The sequence below is a fragment of the Thunnus maccoyii genome, chromosome 20, assembly GCF_910596095.1.
Source record: "Thunnus maccoyii chromosome 20, fThuMac1.1, whole genome shotgun sequence".
Lineage (NCBI taxonomy): Eukaryota > Metazoa > Chordata > Actinopteri > Scombriformes > Scombridae > Thunnus > Thunnus maccoyii.
The window spans coordinates 6,899,788-6,919,465 of NC_056552.1; the positions used below are offsets into that span (position 1 = coordinate 6,899,788).

Sequence of the window (19,678 nt, forward strand, 5' to 3'; positions counted from 1 at the left end):
GGCATGTTCTCAGGAAAGACCGGGACCAGGGATTTTGTGTAGTAAAAAAAGATAAGAAGATAAGAACGATAAGAATAAAAATACACATACAGTTTGGAGGCATACCTTGGTCTTTGACAGTATCGGTGCTCCTCTGTCCAGCAGCATCTCCACCACCTGCTCATGGCCGCTCCTGGCTCCACAGTGGAGAGGAGTCAGACCATCCTGTGAAAACAAACAATATACTGTCGGTAAACTAGCTGGCTCGAGGCTGACGTTCATCTTTGAACTTCATACCATCACTGACAGCGTCCTTGAGTAAAGCACTGAAGCCCTCACAGCGGGGGTAAAGACACTGCACTGCAAGACTCTTTTAGTCTTTTAGTCCTGTTTGTATTAACTAAAAAATACATGGTGGGAGATGATGATATGATGTGTGTGGTTAGTGTATGAGCCTGCATAGGAAACTAAGAGTATTTACCCCATTAAACACCAACATAAGTCAAAAAGGTTTCATTATTTTGGGCCCAGATAACGTGTGTGTGTGTGTGTGTGTGTGTGTGTGTGTGTGTGTGTGTGTGTGTACCTTGGTCCGTGCATCTATCTTGGCCCCTCTCTCCAGAAGCAGTCGCACCATGTTGCTGTTCCCACGTTTGGATGCTACGTGAAGTGGTGTTATGTCATTCTGGTGAGAAAAGAAAAGCATCATTTTGTCAGCGCCGGGCAAAGTGACAAGATGACTCAGGATTGTACAAACTTATTGTAGTTGACAGGAAAATAACAGAACATTTCAACTCTGTTTGTTGCTGATAAAACATGACGTTGTCCATACAACGGGCTACAATCGTACAGTCAGGGAACACATTTCAACCAAAAATGAAGCTGCAGCACACGTGTCAGAGAGCTTGTCCATGCCTGCAAGATTTTAATGCATATGACTTGCCTGAAATTTGCTTACTCTACTAGAGAAAAGGGACTCTCTCTGACATTGCAGAAGGAAAATGGCTAAATATCCCCCTCTAGAGGAATATGACCATTTCAGATGCAACAATCCGGTTTGACCGTTTTCTTGCTTTCTTGGTTTTCTCTTCGTCTTTCCAGAGAAAGAAGTGAGTGTCTGTGTTTACCAGATGTCTGTAAGACTTAATAAGAGTTTGAATAGGACACTATGCAATGTGAAGCTGTATATTTCAGGTGTTTTATTTGGTCTACTAACTGTTATATGATTATATACGAACATTTTCACGATGACAGACGGCTTTTAAGTGTTTTTTACCAGTATGTCTTTAAAATAAGGCCACTAAAACTAATTCCTACACAATTTAGCACAGTACATGTTAAAAAGTTGTTTTTTACTCTCATTTTGTCTCCAACTACAGTGGATCTACACTACAGCACTGCAGGGACCAAATACCAGGAAATTCAAACTCTTATATATTAAATTGAATCACATTTTAGTTTAGTAAAGTACTGATTGACATGAATTACTTGAAACACAGATTCACACATCTAGCCTCCAACTCCCACACACTCCAGAGTCCATCTTTACAATCTCTAGGATCACATAACATGCAGACAACATGCGTATGTTTCTTCAGGCAGAGTGACAAGGACAGCTGCAGAATTACACGTGTCATTATTAGATTCCTGCACACTCTTGCACACACGCACACACAAATTCCTGCATACTGCCCCGCCCTCTTCTACTGCTGCAAACACTCACTCACTTCAAAAGGTCTGCGTGTGCATATGCATGTATGTGTGTGTGTGTGTGTGCCATCTTTGAAGCAAAGTGCCTACCCTGGCCTTGAAGTCCACAGCTGCCCCTCTGTTAAGCAGGAGTGTTGCTACGTTGATATTGCCGTAGTGCGCCGCGATATGGAGAGGAGTGAAACCGCTCTGAGAGGGGCGACAGACAGACAGACAGGCAGACAGGCAGATAGAGGGATAGAATTAATTAAAAAGAGAGGAAAAGAAGCTAAACGTTTCTCATAATGAGCCATGATGAGCGAAGCATGATGGGACATTACGTAGCAGTCGGCCAAAAGCAGACTAACAGAGCACAGAGGACCAGAGCTGAGCAGAATTCATACATGCTTTGAAAAAGTGACAAAATAAAATGAGTGCTTCATTTTCCTTTTCAAAATAGAAACTATATTTCTACTTTTCTTGTGTAAGAGTCAGGGCAAGACAGTGCACCGCGACTTGAGTGATCCGGATTGGATGAAAACACGACGTACAAGCACTTTAGCTCCTGTCAAATGAAACCCATGCAAATGTGAGACCAATGACAGCTGTTTAACTTTAACTCCTTGGTGATACTGTATGCTTTCATCTGACAGGAAAAACACATGCAGGTGAGCATGCATCTGCAATAGTTAAAAGCAAACTAGATTTTAGTGGGAAATTCTAGCTCTAAAAAAAGGCAACTTAGCAGGAATCATCAGTTCAAAGACCTTAAGTAATTACTTAAGTATATAATACGCTCTGTGTATGACTTGAATCTGGCAAGTGACGGTATTCTGAAAATGCATTAATTCAAAACATAAATAATGCATTTATTCAGTTTTTTTTTTTTACTTTCCCAAAGCAACAAGCAAGAAAATTCAACATGCTATTGATTATGTAATCCAGCATCAAAGCAGATGCAACTGCTCTGTGGGTAAAGTGACAGTAATTAGCATTATCTCCAGCGAGAGTCAGCACAATTTCACGTTCATGTTTGTTAAAAATCCATTTAAATAAAATCAATAAACCGTCACGTCAGCTCTCTAGTTTTTTTTCTCTCATTGACATCCGGATGAGTTCTTCTTTGACAAAAAAGATGGTCACATGCACAGCAAAATCTAATGTAAGTTAATTTAGCCATTAGCCAAATATAGCATCGAAATAAATAAATAAATTCAAGATTATGCACATCCCAAACAATCACTCAAGCAGTGCAAGGAACAAAACCACTTTTTCTTGTTGACAGATGTCACAAATATGATTGGATCGCATTACAGCGAGGAGCTACTGTGGACGGAGAAAGAGAAGTTAGGGGGGTAAGGATAAAAAAAACGGTAAGCTAAAGTAACCGGCTGCTTGCTGTAGCTTCATATCTACTGTACAGACATGAAAGAGGTATTTAAAAGACAAATTCCAGGTTAAACACATTGCAGCGCTATCAGAAAGCAACAACTATATCTATATATATGCACAAAGATCTATAATATATGCACACTAAATATTTGTGTACAGTATTTTTTTATACACTCAGACAACAGCAACTGCAGTGAGGAGTCACTACAACCTTTTTCATGTAAAAGAATCACCCCCCCAAAAAATTGAAAATTCAGTCCACTTGGAATGGAAATGAGGCTTTTTTTGCTTTAGCAGCGATTCCACAGAATATGATTAACTCATTGTGCATACATTACAATAACTTCTTAAAAAGATCTAAGTCTGCCTTTGATGAAAAAAGGGTTTAGGTTTAACTGTGGTAACTGAAATTTTACTGTTTTTTTTTTTCCTGCAAGCCACTGCACATACAAAGCAAAGTCAAAATGTGATGCAGTCTTAAAAACAGGCACGCAGACGAGGTGCGCTCAGCAGCAAAAGCAGTCATGCCAGCATTTAGCGTTCATGCTAACAGACAAGAAGGCTTTGGCTTTGCAATGGTGTGACCATGAGTGGACGATGACAGGAGAAGAGAGGAGAGGAGAGGAGAGGAGAGGAGAGGAGAGAAGTGGAGAAGTGAAGGTATACCTCTGTTGTTCTATTCACCATCATCTAGAAAGGAAAAGGTAAAGGGGGAAGCAGTAGGGTAAAAAAAAAAAGGGAACGAATAGAGGGAGGAGGTGGAGGAGGAGGAGGAGGAGGAGGAGGAGGAGGAGGAGGAGGAGAGAATGGGGTGGTTAGTGCACCACAACAACAACTACAACAACAACAACAACAACAACACCATGGTTGCACCAAGCTGTAGGATGGGTTTATGAGAATGTGGCCAGAGTTAATGAAAAGAACTAAAAGGCGACCACACAGAGGTGCACACAACTGGATAGTGCGACGCTCCCTTATAGTCTGTTGTTTGTTCTACACTTTGTGGTAAACACAGATTATTTTTCAATCAACAAAAAACAAAATTCTCGTGCTGAACAAGGATGTGACACACAAAAGACTTGTTGAATTAAAAAAAATACATTTAACACATTTTTTATCCCACAAAAAAACATGCTTTGGGACTTAAATGCTTTTTAGGAACCAACAAAAAGCACCATGAAGTTCAGAATAACTAACACATGACAGAACATGTTTACAGTGTCCAAACAGCACAAAACTAAACTAAATCACTTCCTCTCTGGCAGCGGGTCATGAAGGGAACTGAAAGTCCTGCCTATCGTACAGAGAGTTTACCTTGGACTCCACATCAGCGTTGTGGTCGTTTTGCAGGAGGAGGGCGGCGGCCTTGGTGTCATCTTTCCGCGCGGCGATGTGCAGCGCTGGGAGGCGCACCTTCCCCTTGGTGTCATTTTCCAGTAGGAGGGAAACCACTTGGTCATGGCCCTGCTGCAACGCCACGGCCAGAGGAGTGAAACCGTCCTGTGGACCAGCAGAAACAACAATGGACGTCACTGGTATTACTGGAGCTGTTAATGGGACGGATGTGCTACATGGATACTTGCTGCAAGCTGCCAACTGATATCCACGGATAAATAAGCAAACAAGAAGTTGGATTTCTAACGAACAAAATGTTGATTGAAAATGTTCTCACATAATCATTTTTTCTTTCTTTATATAGCAAATTGTGATTCCACAGAGAAGATACAAGTTATACCAGTTATAAATAAAACAGGATGAATGTCAAAATGTTTAAAATTCTACCTAAAAATGATATTTCACCGTCATGTAATGCTTTATAGTTAGAAGTAGCGTTGTTATACACAACATATGCAGGTGTGTGTGAATAAATAAACTGTTATTTATGTTACTGTGTTACTGTTTTAATGAATGCTTTGATTGTTTTTTAATCTTCTCTTGTTGTCTCAATTTAAACATTTACTGTTTAACAGCAGCATTAGGCTCTATATATTTATTCTACAGATACTTAGACTGCAAATTGTATTTTGGGTAAGTCTAAGTAAAAATAAAGCATTATGTATACTATGAGTTCCACTATAAAGAATAGAAAAGAATACAAATTTATTGTTCAACTAGGGGTCAAAATTTGTTTCCAGTCTCACCTCAGATACAACTAATAGCATTAAAGTACATTAACAACAGTCTATAGCCATGCTAGCAGCTCTGTGAAACTGTGTGTCGGCACGGTGATGTTTTGGTCAGCATGCTAACATAACATATTTCTTATCTATTAATCTGTTGATTATTTCCTTGATTAATTAATGTGTTGTTTGGTCCATAAACTGTCAGAAAATGGCGAAAAATGTCGATCACTGTTTCGCAAAGCCCAAGATGACGTCCTCAAATGTCTTGTTTTGTCCCGACCAACAGTCCACAACCCAAAGATATTTAGTTTACTATCACCTGCCGTCCATACAGCCATTATCATCCAAAGAGAACGAGATGACTACACACACACGTACATTACACATCTGTCCAAATTCACCTGATTTCCTACAAACGATTGTCTGCAGTGGGGACAAAAGATCTCTCATAGTTGTTCTTTTTAGCTACTGGTGCTCTTTAAAGTGTCGACCAGAGAAAAACAAAATCAAAGTCCTTGTGAAGGGGTTGATAACCCTCACTGCAGTCGTGGCCTTCCTGTGTAAAGCTACGTTATATAAATCAGACAGCTTCCTTTGATGTCTTCCTATTAAGCAGAGGAAACACACAGGGTCAGCGGTGGTGCCGTGCCTCCTGAGTAATGCTAGTATTCCTTTCTCATATGCGGTTCTGCAGCGTTTCTGTCTCTCCCACAGCCCAGCATTCAGCATCGATTTTCAATACGGGGTAAAATGAGATTTTAAAAAATAATAGCGTGCTGGCATCTTGTCTCATTCCCTACTCGCAAAGGTTTCCACAAATTAAGGGAAATATACTGATCATAACAACGAAATGCACTGAAAAACTCACTAAACTTATTACGGTACCATCTTTTTGCTCTTGGCATCAGCTGCTGGTATCACACTAACAAGCAGGAGACAATCTAACAGCCATTTGCCAATTTACGCATTTTAGTTGATGCTCTAAAGATGCTGTAAGTGCTAGGGTAGGAGGTCAATGTCTCGCTCAAGAACAAATCGAAAGGAAATGCTCAGCTGTTGATGGGCATGAACCCAGAAGCGGACCAGATGAAACTAACTGCATGCTAAAGTAACATCCATTCACTCCGGGGGTATGATAAACACGACCCACAGCTGAGGCCGGTAGCAGCAGTATCTAAGAATCATCAAAGAAAAGGAGAAAAGATTTCTCACGAACAGCAGAGAGATTTTGTGTGTGTGTGTGTGTGTGTACACAGGACACCGACTGTCTAGATAAAACCAACTCAGCATCACTACACCCACACATCAAAGCGCAGCCTCCCCTCGGAGACTCGGCATAGCTCGCAAATTTGTGTACACACAAAACTATACAGAAGAGAGTGTCTACACAGATAAACAAACACACACATACACACGTTCATAATCAGATCCACACCACTGTCTGCAAGACACACACACAAACAATGCATAAATTTAGCCTTTTTAAGAGTTTCCAAAGTCATAAACCATCCCAAAGCACTACCCTCGTGTTTCATCTGCTTCATTATGGATTCAGGAAAAGACAGTCAGCTTAATGTCCTAAAAATACCTTGAGAGACAACCAGAGCAGCGATGAACAACAAGGCACTTAAAGAGGGGTTTTTGATCTTTATCTTCAGGCTGGAAAACATGCAATGACACAGCAATATTTCGCTTCGCCGAAAAACAAAATTAGCACCGGCCAACTTTAAGGTAGCCATTAAAATGAGTCAAAATAATAGAACACACAAAGCTATGCATGATCTTCATTATAATGGGGCTAAAAATAAACATACAGGGCAAATGTGGATATTAATGCAGAATAGTTTGTACATTATATACATATAAATGTGATATCCTTATGCAATAAAAGAAGATCAAATGCAGTTAAAAGACTTTAAATCTGATCTATTCGACGTCATGCCATTATGAAACGGTTAAATATGAATTATTAAACACCGGGAGTTGCTTCAAACATGGATATATATTTCCCCGTATGAATAATTCATTATGTCTCTGACTGCAGGAGACTGTGGGGAGAAGAAAAGGAGGAGAACAGCGAGATGCGGAGGGTAGCGGGTCGGGGAGGGAGAGAAGGAGCAGAGGCAGACACAGACAAAAGGAAGGATGATGGGGAGGGAGAAGGCGACAGGAGAATAAAGAGATGAAAGGAAAAGATGAGGAGGAGAGAGAAGAGCTGCCGTGGAGCTGTTTGTGAATAGTCAAGGACAGAGCTCTGTAAATAAGTACACGACGCACCACGCTGATACACTAATTGAGATAGATGTAGCTTAAGCTGTGTATCCAGAAAGCACAGGCAGGTGCGTCATCACTGCTTCAACCATCGTATATTTTAACAACATTATAGAGACGATGAAGGCGCCTCTCATAATCCAATCAAACGTGTATATTTAAAGATCCCCTCCAGACGTGTATTAAAACACTGGGACACCTCTCGCTCTCCCTTCACTTCCTGTCTCTATACTGTCTGTCAAATAAAGGCAAAAGCCTGAAAAAAATAATCAAAATAAACAACAAAATCTTCAAAAGTTGTCTCCTACTTCACTGAAAAGTCCATTCTCAGTGTTTGTGCACTGGATGCTTCAACTTTCCACATCACACTTGTGTAATTTGCACACCAGACTCTTACAACTGGCTACGAACTAGTCGTGATGTCACAAATCATGCTCGTAGGCCCGCCCCCTTAAAATCTGCTTTTCAATGAGCACAGTAGATGTTGTTACAGGATGTCTGACTGCATCACAACACCCACGATGATGTGAAAATCTACAGTAACTGAACAGCAAATGTATGTTTTAGTAATGGTTTGGAAACTCTCTGTGCAGCACATCAGTTTCATAAATTGCATCTTCCCTATCTAATAAAATAAAATAAAATAAAATAATAATTGTACTGCAGACAACCACTTCATGATACTAAGCATGACATTAGCCTCATAGATGTGATTCAGACGGAGAGGTTTGACCAAAATGTTGTTGTTGTCACACGTTCAGTCTTGCACAGGGAGGCGGTTGGCCGTGTGCCGGTACTACTGCAGATGATGGATCAGTCTGACACACTCACAGCGTAGCACTCGCTCACGCCACAGATGTCTCCTGTAACGTCACCCGGTCCCTCCCTCACAGCCAAGGTCACTCTGAATGAACACATCATCATCATCACGCTGCTGCCGCCCACCGTCCCACTGACTCTCTCTACCTCCTTCACTTTGTCTTTATTTACCATTCAGTCAACTGATGAATCTATGGAAAATAATTCCTTTTTATTATTTTTACCGAGGGAACCTCCTACATCGTGACTTAATATGTTATTCAGCTTTTGTCTCCTGATCGAGCCACTGGTGTCAGGCCTCTGTTTACCGTATGCAACAAAGAATCTGTTGGTCATAATGCTGCAGTGTAATTATGGGGATGCTAAGTGAGGGCTGGGATGAAGGGTAACTATTATGGGCTTGTGAATGTCTGTGTGCAAACAGGCGTTAAGTGTATATGTACTGTGTATTATCTGTTTGTGCTTGTGTGTGTGCTTGTGTGTGTGTGTGTGTGTGGGTGAGTTTATTTACCTCAGTGGCGATGCTCTGACTGGAGCCGTTGTCCAATAAGAACTGCACCACATCCAAGTGATTCTCCTGCGCTGCCATATACAGCGGAGTGAAGCCATTCTGTAGAGAGAGAGAAAAAAAAAGAAGCTGAGTCAGACCTGCAATCAAGGACCATACCATCATGTGCTCACGATTGAGCCTCTCTAATGTTTTACTCATATTTTCTTATCTGTCTTTAAGGTTAAGGTTTAAACAATCCTTTTTTTTTGTTTTCTCCATTGTCATTAGTTCAGCTGCTGTTTTAAGGTTGAAGACAGGATTGAAACTATGTTGTCTGGATCAAAGTCACATGGTCTCTTGAACCACATCGCTGCACTTTAAACCGCACTTTTTGGTTTTGTTTAATGCAAGCTAGCTGTGTAGAGTAGAGGTAGCTGTGTCTGAGGCTTAATTCAAACCTGCTGCAGCTAATAGAGGTTTCATGTCGTAAAAATCAGTATAAGAGCAGGACTGTCAAAAAAACGAACCGCGTAATTACATTTAAACATTGTCGCATCGGCCTCAATTCATTTTTATGCTTTATACCGATTATGTGACGAACTGAAGAGGTCAGTGTTTAAACTAATGTAACTAATGTGCCACCACACGGCACGACCAGCGCTCGCAAGGACACGCAGTAAAAGTTTGTGAATAATTTAGGCAGGTGAGACGCATTAACTGTTCATTGTAAGGCCGATCCCCACTGCGACTTTAATGTAAGCAAATTTATTTTTGATACTAAGCCCGCAGCTGCTTTTTAAGCCCCAGCGAGTTCCAGTGATAGCTGAGACTGGCTAAGCTTGTCAGATGCTAAGTGACACAACAACAGCCCCTAAATGTTTGCTTCTTTTACATGTTTATGTTTTTATATGTTTCTGTACTTGTTGACATTTTCCAATAAAGTGAAAAAAAAATTGAAAAGAGAAATTAGAAAATTAAATTTCACAAAGAGAAGGTACAGGATTTTTGCATTAATGTGATGAAGCATCTTGTTGTGTCAGGTATTTAAATCACAAGATCAGCCAAAAACAAAGACATCCTCACCAGGCTTTCTAATCTATTAATGGTTTCTCAAAATTTTGCTTAATCATGATGTATACAGCTGTACAATACCGTGATTTTATACTTATCACCCATTCCTGCTACAGAGCGGGGACATTTTATCCGACCTCTACAGCTGCACATGGACGTACTATTCCAGCAGAGCTATCATGGAGCACATACAGTACTGGCACCTCCGAACATACCTCACACCTGATAACAGTGGAGATAAAAGCTGATCTGGAGCTGGAGTTGTAGAGGACTCTCTCTCTGTGTGTGTGTATGTGTGTGTGTGTGTGTGTGTGTGTGTGTGTGTGTGTGTGTGTGTATGGTGCAACACTATAACAAGGCCAAGAAAACTGATCTCCATAGCAACACAAGGATCCAAAAATCACTTCAGCATGCAAAAAGGCTCATCCTCCTCCTCTCTCTCTCTGTGCTTATTCTGGTGTCGTTGCACCAACAGCCTTTCAATCATAGTTCACTCTCTCATAATATATTTAAGCTTCACAGTTTAAACTTTATTGGCGACCAAAGACACAGCAGACAGAGAACTAGTTTATAAGAATAAAAAAAACAACATAAAACTGTGAAATAGTGGCTGAAATATTGCGCAGCGTGTTTCATATTCACATAAATGGATACAATCTCAGACTCTGTATCACAAAAGGCGGCTATTTGCAATGTTGATGTGGATTATGAGATAGCAGAACACTGCGGAGGCGGCATCCCTCTGATTCAAAGGAACAGTCATTGTTTGTGTAAATAAACACACACACAAACTTTTGTGTCATCAGTTGTGCTGGCCGTGTAATATGCAGCCAGAAACACAGCAGCCAGCTTCAAACACACACACACAGATTAAGACATACAAACACTCAGTCTGTGTTTGTTCCTACGACTGCAAGGGACAGTGTGTTTTGTTAACCGTCATATTGTGAGTACGGATCTTAAAGGGGACGTATCATGCACATTTCTAGGTTTATATTTATATTCAGGGGCTCTACTGGATTATCTTTTCATGATTTATAGTTCCAAAAACTCCTCATTTTTCTTATTCTGCCCCTCAGTTCAGCCTCTGTCTGAAACAGACCGTTTTAGCTCCTGTCTCTTTAAGGCCCGCCCCTCCTGATGAGCTTACTCCATTCTGATTGGTTAGCTCCCGGAAGCTGCGTCATGGCAGACTTTTTCTGCCTCTGGAGACTACGTAAACAAACAATAGGATGTCACTTCTTTTTCTTGTTCTTTACTCGAACTGGAGATTTCTCAAATACATCTGTACATGTTGGAGCCCGAATCAGATCTGAAATATCAGAGTAGACAACGTGAACAACCCGTTGATCAACCTTAACAACAAAGGCTATGGAAGAGACAGCTGTTTGTGGGCATGTGCAAACAATTTGATGTCAACACAAGGAGGAAGTAGAAGCAACTTTGCCAATGGAGCATTCAGTTGAAGCCCTGTTTTTTTACTTGCAGGGAGCATTTTTACATATGTTCATTGCAAGTTTTGGAACTTTGACTGCAAGAAAATCACAAAAAGCATGACATGTCCCCTCTAAATCCATAAGGACATATATACATGTCCTTTTCTAGTGGTTTACTCCACACTACATCAAAATAATAATACAATACACATGTTTTTTTCTCAGCATGACACACTCTGAATCATGTTAAAAATCAACAGATAATAAAACAAACAATATTAAGATGATCACAGGATAAAACAAAAACTAGAGATTCAGCGAGTTTCAGTACAGCACCGCTCATCGATACCAACTTCATTTTCTTCCTCTCTACGGCTCCAGCCAAGGCTTTGACGTTGACATCATTATGGTTGCCGTGGTGACCAGAGCAGTGTGTGTTTGTGTGGGTGTGCTGACTATTGAATGTGGGCCAGGCAGCACTGCAGAGATGCTGACACAGCACACACACACACACACTGACACACACACACACACTGACACACACACACACACACACACACACAGATGGATACTGTGTGTACTATACGTGTATATGCATTGATCTGCATGAACGCACACATGGATTTCCAACAAAGATGATTTACCCAATAGGAAAGCTTTGTATGTTGTGTTTTACCTGAGACTGTGCGTTGACGTTGGCGCTGTGGGTGACGAGCTCCTTCACCACCTCCGTCTGCCCGGCCAGGGAAGCTATGTGCAGGGCTGTGTTTCCTTTCTGCTTCGGAAAATGAAAAAAACGTTTTGGAATTACTCACAACTTCATCAGTAGTAATAAAACTGTCTGTCTGCCTGCGTCAAAGTCTGAAAATGTGGCTGGTCTTCATCAACTACACGAGGGGAACGTTTTGGCATATGGTATATTTGTGTTTGTTTAGATGCACACAGAAAATCACAACTTAAATTTGTATTTTAATCACTTAATATTGGCACCAGATGGCAGGAAGGATCCGTTTTAAATATACCAAACAAAATCTGAGGCTGCTACTCCTTTGGATATATTGTGAATCAAAACAAATGCAAATAATTAATTAAATATTTTCCCTTTGCTATTTTTAAACAGTGCTATCTCAAACTTTATATGTTTTTTTTTTATGTTGCTGTATGTTGCCTGAAAGTTTGAATGTGTAAGTTAAATGTTTCATAAATCTGTAAATTTTGGGAATGGATTTACTCTCCTCCAATTTCAGTGTAAGTAATTAAATAACACATAAATCAGATATTACAATAGAAAACACACATAATACAGATTATGTGACATTTAGATCTTCTGTTCATCTCCAGTGGTACATTTGTATGTATATTTAAAAATACATATATTTACATACAAAATAGATGTTATAATCTTTCATTATTTCATTCAACAACTGACTGGAAAGTTATAGGAAGGAGCATCAGAGGGGGGAAAGGGTGAGATGTCTGGAGTGAAGGACATACTATCTAATAATGGCGATGAAGAAACTGACAGAGAAACAAAGAGTTTAGACGAGGGGAGAGTGAGAAACAGTGAAAACAGAAAAAAACAGACGATGACAAAAGAAGGATATTCTCGGATATTGAATGAGTGATTTGGTATGAGACGCACGTACTGGGTCTCTAATGGATGCACCTGTTGTATGTGTGTCATCTCTAGCACGCAGCAGCTGTTGCCATGTTGTCAGTGCTGCCGCCACTGGAACCTCCACATATACACCTCCCCTTCATTCCTCAATCTGAAGTGCTATATCTCATTTTCCTCTCATGCTTCACAACCTCCTTCTAACTGCAACTCACTTCACTTGAACTTAAGACTGAATTACAAGAAAGCATAAAATCATGTGGACATAATAACTATACATGTTACATACTGAATGAAAACTGAATGCAGTTTAGTGGAGCAGTAGTCCAGCTAGTTGCTTACTTTGTATGCCTACTATTCGGTGCTGGGAAAGTAGCGTTCAGCAGGTTTCAGAGGTTTTTAACTGAAAACAGCTGCCTGCGGTGTCTGGAAACGACACCGATGAGAGTAGTGAAGGTGAAGTAGTGAGCTGTAAACCGTGAAATGCTCTGTAGAGCAGAGGGGAACTGCAGAGTCGGGTTATATTTCTCTTTGGGTTCATCACTACAAGCAAACTCCTTTTACAAGTTAATATAAAGATATTGATTACAGCCAATTTACCAAAACAGTTTTATAGATATTGTATTTTGTTGTCTATTTGTTGTTTCCATATTTATGTATCTATTTGTTCACCTACTTGCTCGTACATAATAGTGATCTGTTTTATGATCTTTCTTTGGCTTCATTGTCCTTGTTTTGGCTGTATGTCCATGTGTATCTACCTGATCATTGTTTAGTGTAAGTACATTGAGAGCCACTAAAAACCAGAGTCAAATTCCTTGTATGCGTAAATATACTTGGCCAATAAATCCCATTCTGATTCTGATTAAATAACTGGATAACTGTCAGCTTTCTGCAGTAACGGCATGTAAACTAGAAACCTAGATTCCCGTAACGGGGGTAAAGGATGAGAGAAACCCAATTTCCTCAGGGAAATGTCAGTTTCATGGCCGTGTTTACACATACCCAGGTTTTTAATGGGGATTTTACAAGTACGCATGTGCATGACGAGGACTTCACATAGTGAAAGTATCCTGTGACAGCAGTGTGATGTATCCGTTTATTCAAAATAATTTCCCTAAAAATCTGACTAACACTAAAACTAAGCAGCCACTTTCTTCACTTAGTTAAAGTTATTTGAGTTTAAAGTCGGCCATTTGTGAAATTCAGACACATTTAAGGAAAGAAAAACTAAGCTTTCACTATTTATGATATTCAAGAATAAACATCTTGTAACATTACTGCACTTTAAATGAGTAAGCTGTGGTTTCAATATAAGAGAAATCATGCAAACACAGATGATGCAAACTCAGCTTTAAGCAATTTAATCACTTTTTCTCTTGATGGAATAGCATCACAATTTGTTTTCAGTGAGAGTTTCACTATCACATATGGCTCGTTCACCCAGCCAAGACACGTTAATGTGCGAAACACCGTCATGCACGCGTCTGGATAGACAATTTCTTTTCACTAAATCAGTCCACACTTCCTCTCGGCTAACACGAAGCCATTCATCTCTTTTAGTGCTGCTGAAGCAATGTGACTTTGGAAAGGAGCTGACGCAGCAAAGTATGTGTGTGTGTGACTTCATGCATACACTGTGTGCCTGCATGAGTGATTGTACGTATGTGTGTGTGTGTGTGTGTGTGTGTGTGTGTGTGTGTGTGTGTGTGTGTGTGACTCCTGGGTGGCACACACCTTGGTAGCTGCGTCCACATTGGCACCCTGCTTTATGAGCTCAGCCACCACCTCCACATGGCCCTCCTTCGAGGCCAGATGGAGAGCGTTCAGACCATTCTGTAGAGAGAGAGAGAGAGAGAGGAGAGAGATAGGTATCAAAACAAAGGAGAGAGATAAAACAGTGGGACTCCTGCAAGAACCGCTCATACCAGCTGATTGGTTCATAAGAGGCACGTATGAGTAAAAAATAAAATATGTAACTAAAACTTTTTACTGTTTTTACTGAGAGTCTTTTTTGGCATAGTTCGGCGAAGCAACTTATACATTTCAGTAGTTGCTAGGAAACGTCTCTCACTCCAGATGACAGATGCCTCAATGTCTTTCTGCAGGTCTCTGTGTAACCCAGGTTAAAATCTAAAATCAGTCGAGTCAATCCCGGACTAACCCTCAAGTGATAAATATCCAGGTTGGACTGTGTCACTTCCTCTTCCTTCCTCCACTCCTACTGGTCGCCATGTTTAGAGGCGTTCTCGACAGATTCTTTACCACTTAATTCTCTACATTGAGGGGTCAGGGTTTTTTTTTTTGCCCCGTCAGGTTTTGCCTGGACTTGGATAATCTTTTCTTTGATGGTGAGCTACCTATGAACCCATGAAAATTGGATTAAACTGAACCAACCACTACCTCCCCCACAGCGTGTGTGGTAGGGTGAACTGAACTCTTTTTTTTCTCCCTTTGATCTTAAACTGGACTCTTGGAATTCAAAGACAGATTCCTAAAGGCCTATTTTTTGTGTTTTATACTCATTTGTTTTTGCCATTATTGCAATACATTATTTAAAACTTACCCGTCTTGCTGTCAATAATATTCATACACACTGGGCTCCCAAACAAGCCTATCTTCTGTCACACATATGGTCCTTTAAACTCAAATTCTAATTTAACATTTAGCTAATCACACATGCTGCATCTGTCCAGTATCATCTACTGTTGCAGCCGACAGTGTAAAATCACTTACTGAAGACTATAATAGCCTATTCTTCTGTATAATGTCTCAGTAACTGTCACATCCATTGACCACCTCCCATCACAGCTTTGGTTTTTTACATCTAATGTCATGTCAAATCATTCCCTCTTTATTTGGATCACAGTACGGCCCTTCTCTGATGACACGTCACTGGCAGCTGGATTCATATTTTCTAATTGTTACTGACTAAGTTTGTTATGTTTTTATCTGCTTATTTCTGACAGCAGGTGTTGAAGCTCTGTGGTGTGAAATTCTATTTTTTTTACTCTTTGATAAACATTTTTTTGTGAATTAAACTTTCCTACAAATAGCAGTTTTAGGGGAGTTTATTATCCTAATGATCAAATCTCACAAACATGCACCTCCTCATGAACATGTGTCAGGCTGAAACAAGCCATTTATGACTAGTTTGGGTAGTTTAAGTTCATTAGAGCAAACCACACAGAAAAAAGTTGGAGTTTTAGGATAATGATACAAATATGTTCTTGCATGAGGCCCAATGTGAGTATTATATACTTGCTTTCAGTAGCTGAGGGTTCTGTTTATTATTAAATTCACCCTTTCTGCATTTCTGCATTCCTATTTATTAACCCTGAGCATAATTAGATCTATAATCCAAACCTATTGTACATAAAAACACCCCAAGCACAAACCAGGACAGGACAAATTAAACCCTGTCCTGATATCTACTGTCTGAATCTGTTTCATTTTCTGTTTTGTCAGCTGGAAAACTTACCTGATTGCAGATATTGATGTCCACTCCATTCTTCAAGTAGTCCAAAGCTTTCTCTAAATTCCCGGCCCGAGCTGCACGCAGATAACAGGCATTTACATCCGTCTGCAGGAAGACAGAGAGAGAGAGAAGGAGGATGGTCAGTTATCTTACATTATCACAGTGAGCTGATGAGAAATGTTACCGCAAGTACACGAAAACCAGGGTGGTTTGTAAAATGAGCAAACAATTAGGAATTACAAATGTCTAAGAGCGCAATCAAACTAATTAAAAAGCTTTTGCTGTGCCTACGTGCCAATCAGCCAATTTAGATATTTATAATAGCTTCTTCTGGGCTATTTCTTATTTTGAAAATAGAGCAAAATATTGCAGCATTAGTCATAAGTTATCATTTATGTGTCATAGCATTCCCTATAAATCCCTGCAATTCAAGATAAGTTGAATAAATCCCTCAAGGCTTGGATGTTATTGGCAGAAAAAATTGTTTGGCAAGCCCTTTGAGAGCCCACAGAAGCTGAATTAGAGCCAAATAAGAAAACTAGTTCATCTGAGGGTAAAAAAAAAAAAAAAAAAAAAAAAGTGAGAATCCACTGTCTTCAACATGCCTGCGTGGTTAAACTGCACTACAGCAAGCCAAGAATAAATAAATCAAGAAACAGCACTGCCAAATCCAAGCCTACAGAACAACCAGAGGATTTACTATATCTGTTTGATAAGAGGAGCTGCTCGGTGCCAGCGTGCGTTCAAAACGATCATATCCAGGCTATTGACAAATAAAAAAACTGCTTCTTTTCACTGTGTGTTAAACGGACACTGGCATGAGCTAACGAGGACACATAGGGACCAACTGCTGGGGGGCTGCCAGCATCCAAAATGAGTGTGGTGCATTTTTTATAGAGTAATTGGGAGCAAGAACACACACACACAGCCACTCCTCACATCCGCTGTATGCAGCAGCCTGCATGACTGAGTCTTTCTCAGAGAGGCAATACATGTGTGCATGTGAGCCACAGACAAAAAGGCTGATTTGCAGTTTAACCTGTCAAAACTGAAAACATGCACACCCTTGAGTGTTTATGCTGTGTGTGCGCACATGTGTATACAGCATCTGTGTGTTTGTGTGTGTAGATTTTTGAGGTTGTGGATGAGCGTACGAGTGGGTGAATACAGGAGGTTTGTTTAGAGAAAGAGAGAAACAGTGAGAACATCAGCGGAGGTGTTTGGTTGAAAAAATATCGGGAATGACAAGCAGACAGGAAGGCAGCTAGTCGGCGTGTGTCTCAGATTTCATGATTGGAGCGCAGTGCTACAGCCTGCCACACCCTTGTAGTCCAACGGGTACCCAACACAGTACAAAGGATAAGCTCTCTCCAATTACCCTTTGCCTGTATGCATTTTAACCAGCACTTTTCTCTAGACAGCATACACACACACACACACACATACACACACACACAAAAGGTATAAAGTTAACATAAAACACTTCTGTGTTCGATGTAGGACACTTCACATTCATTCAGCTCCATCAAATCTATCAAAGTCAACAACCTACAATCCTTGACATTGATAAGAGCAGAATTAATGTTTGAAAGGGAAGATCGAAGCCTCCAGTCACAGTGTCAGAGTTGCAGTAAACTCAAGATCAAATCAAATCTTTATTGTTCATGTGCACAAAAAACACAAGTGCACAAGGAATACGCTTCCTTTTTGCCACCATAGATAAACAGAGTTGAGAATTAAATATATAAAATTATGAAATTTTCAACTATAAGCACAATATATACAAGGTTTACAAGATAAAAATACAAAATTAGAGACAGAAGAAAAAGGGCTTAACAGGGTTTAATACTGTGTGTAATAGCTGAAACGGGCCACTTCACCTGCAATAAAGAGCACTTCCACTAACATCATAGGAAAATTAATAGCTTTTATGAAATTAAACATTAAGCTTTAGGAAAAAAGTGTAGAGAGGCCATTCAAGATGTCATATGATTCTATTTCACAGTGTGGCTAATGTTTAGCCACATCTACACACTGTTGTCTACTAACTAAACCTGTGTGACAAATGTCAAGTCTACAATAATTAACTTTATATTCCCATAGTTTCATTCAATTGTTGATGTATATTAATCAAAGTTCTAATTGTTTCCTGAACATAAAAGATCTAAGCTACTAGTACAGCTTTTAAAATATCATGACATGACTTCAGGATGTATTTCAAGGTTGAAACAGAGAACATGGGAGTAAGATTAAGGCTTTGTCTGTAATTTAAAAGGATTGTTTTTTGTTAGACAGTATTGTCACGTTCACTACACCATGCTGCGTGTTATTATAGACAGATTATTGGCTCAAGCTGATCGCTGAGCTCATTTCCCTCTCAGTGAATGGATCTTATCTGAGTTCAACATCACACATACGCCAAACACAGGGAGTTTCTGGCGTCAGCATCCACTCTGTGCAACAAGGGGGTTCCCCGGATGTCGGGCTGTAACCATGACGTTACCTACACACACACACACACACACACACGCACACGCACACACCTTACAAACCTCTAAAATACTATTATTACCATTAGCATTATTATTACAACTAGCCTTTGTAAATGTTTTGGAGTCTTGTTACTGCATTAAAGACTCTGATCTCTGACTGTAGACAAATCACACCTTTTAAATGGTGTGATTATCAACAAATAAGCAAATGAGGCAAAAGCCACCTCACAAACACTGACATAGCATATTGCTGTAACTAATATATAATATTGTATATCAGTGGAAGGCAAATATTGGCCCGTTTGCCAATCTGGCCCCCCAAAACAAGATTTGGCATCCTTATCAAAGTTTAAGTTCTCCCTTTGATAGTTTACATCCCACTAAATATGACTTTGCATCATTTAATATTGCCCCAACATGAAGAGAGGTGTGCAAACTCAGGCTGTATCTTGTTTTCTGTGCCGGGCTGTTTTAACAGCACAGTCTAATATACATAACATAATAATATACACCGCTTCATTTCAATGAAACAAGTAACCCTTGAATTAAGGCTTTAGCCTGTTTGAAAAAAAAAAAACAGATCTGTAAACAGCAGTATCATATGTGGATAACCTATAAATGACATCTGTAGTATCATAGTGCAACACTGAAAATACATTCACATATATCTTATATAGTCTTTTATTGACAAATCAGTATTAAAATGAGCTGCTGTAACTCTTCTAAGCCTCTACTACAGGGGAAATAACATCTGCCCTTGGATATAATCCCAAAGATCAATTTTATTCTTAAATAAATTAAAATACATAAACAAAAACATATT

General features: G+C 39.8%; 1 protein-coding gene across 24 annotated transcripts in view; it reads right to left on the bottom strand.

The window, feature by feature from the left end:
• The window catches only part of LOC121887276 (ankyrin-3-like), a 163,207-nt gene that overhangs the window by 64,893 nt on the left and 78,636 nt on the right, over positions 1-19,678 (bottom strand). For 17 of the 24 annotated variants that reach the window (XM_042398003.1, XM_042397984.1, XM_042397980.1 and 14 more), the window contains exons 2-10: positions 16,367-16,468; positions 14,623-14,721; positions 11,947-12,045; positions 8,785-8,883; positions 4,375-4,560; positions 3,727-3,750; positions 1,780-1,878; positions 566-664; positions 106-204 (exon numbers count right to left, since the gene is read on the bottom strand). In XM_042398003.1, coding sequence (XP_042253937.1) covers positions 106-204; positions 566-664; positions 1,780-1,878; positions 3,727-3,750; positions 4,375-4,560; positions 8,785-8,883; positions 11,947-12,045; positions 14,623-14,721; positions 16,367-16,468 — 906 coding nt within the window. The remainder of the gene's footprint in view (positions 1-105; positions 205-565; positions 665-1,779; positions 1,879-3,726; positions 3,751-4,374; positions 4,561-8,784; positions 8,884-11,946; positions 12,046-14,622; positions 14,722-16,366; positions 16,469-19,678) is intronic. The other 7 variants (XM_042397992.1, XM_042397981.1, XM_042397999.1 and 4 more) reach the window with 1 other exon arrangement.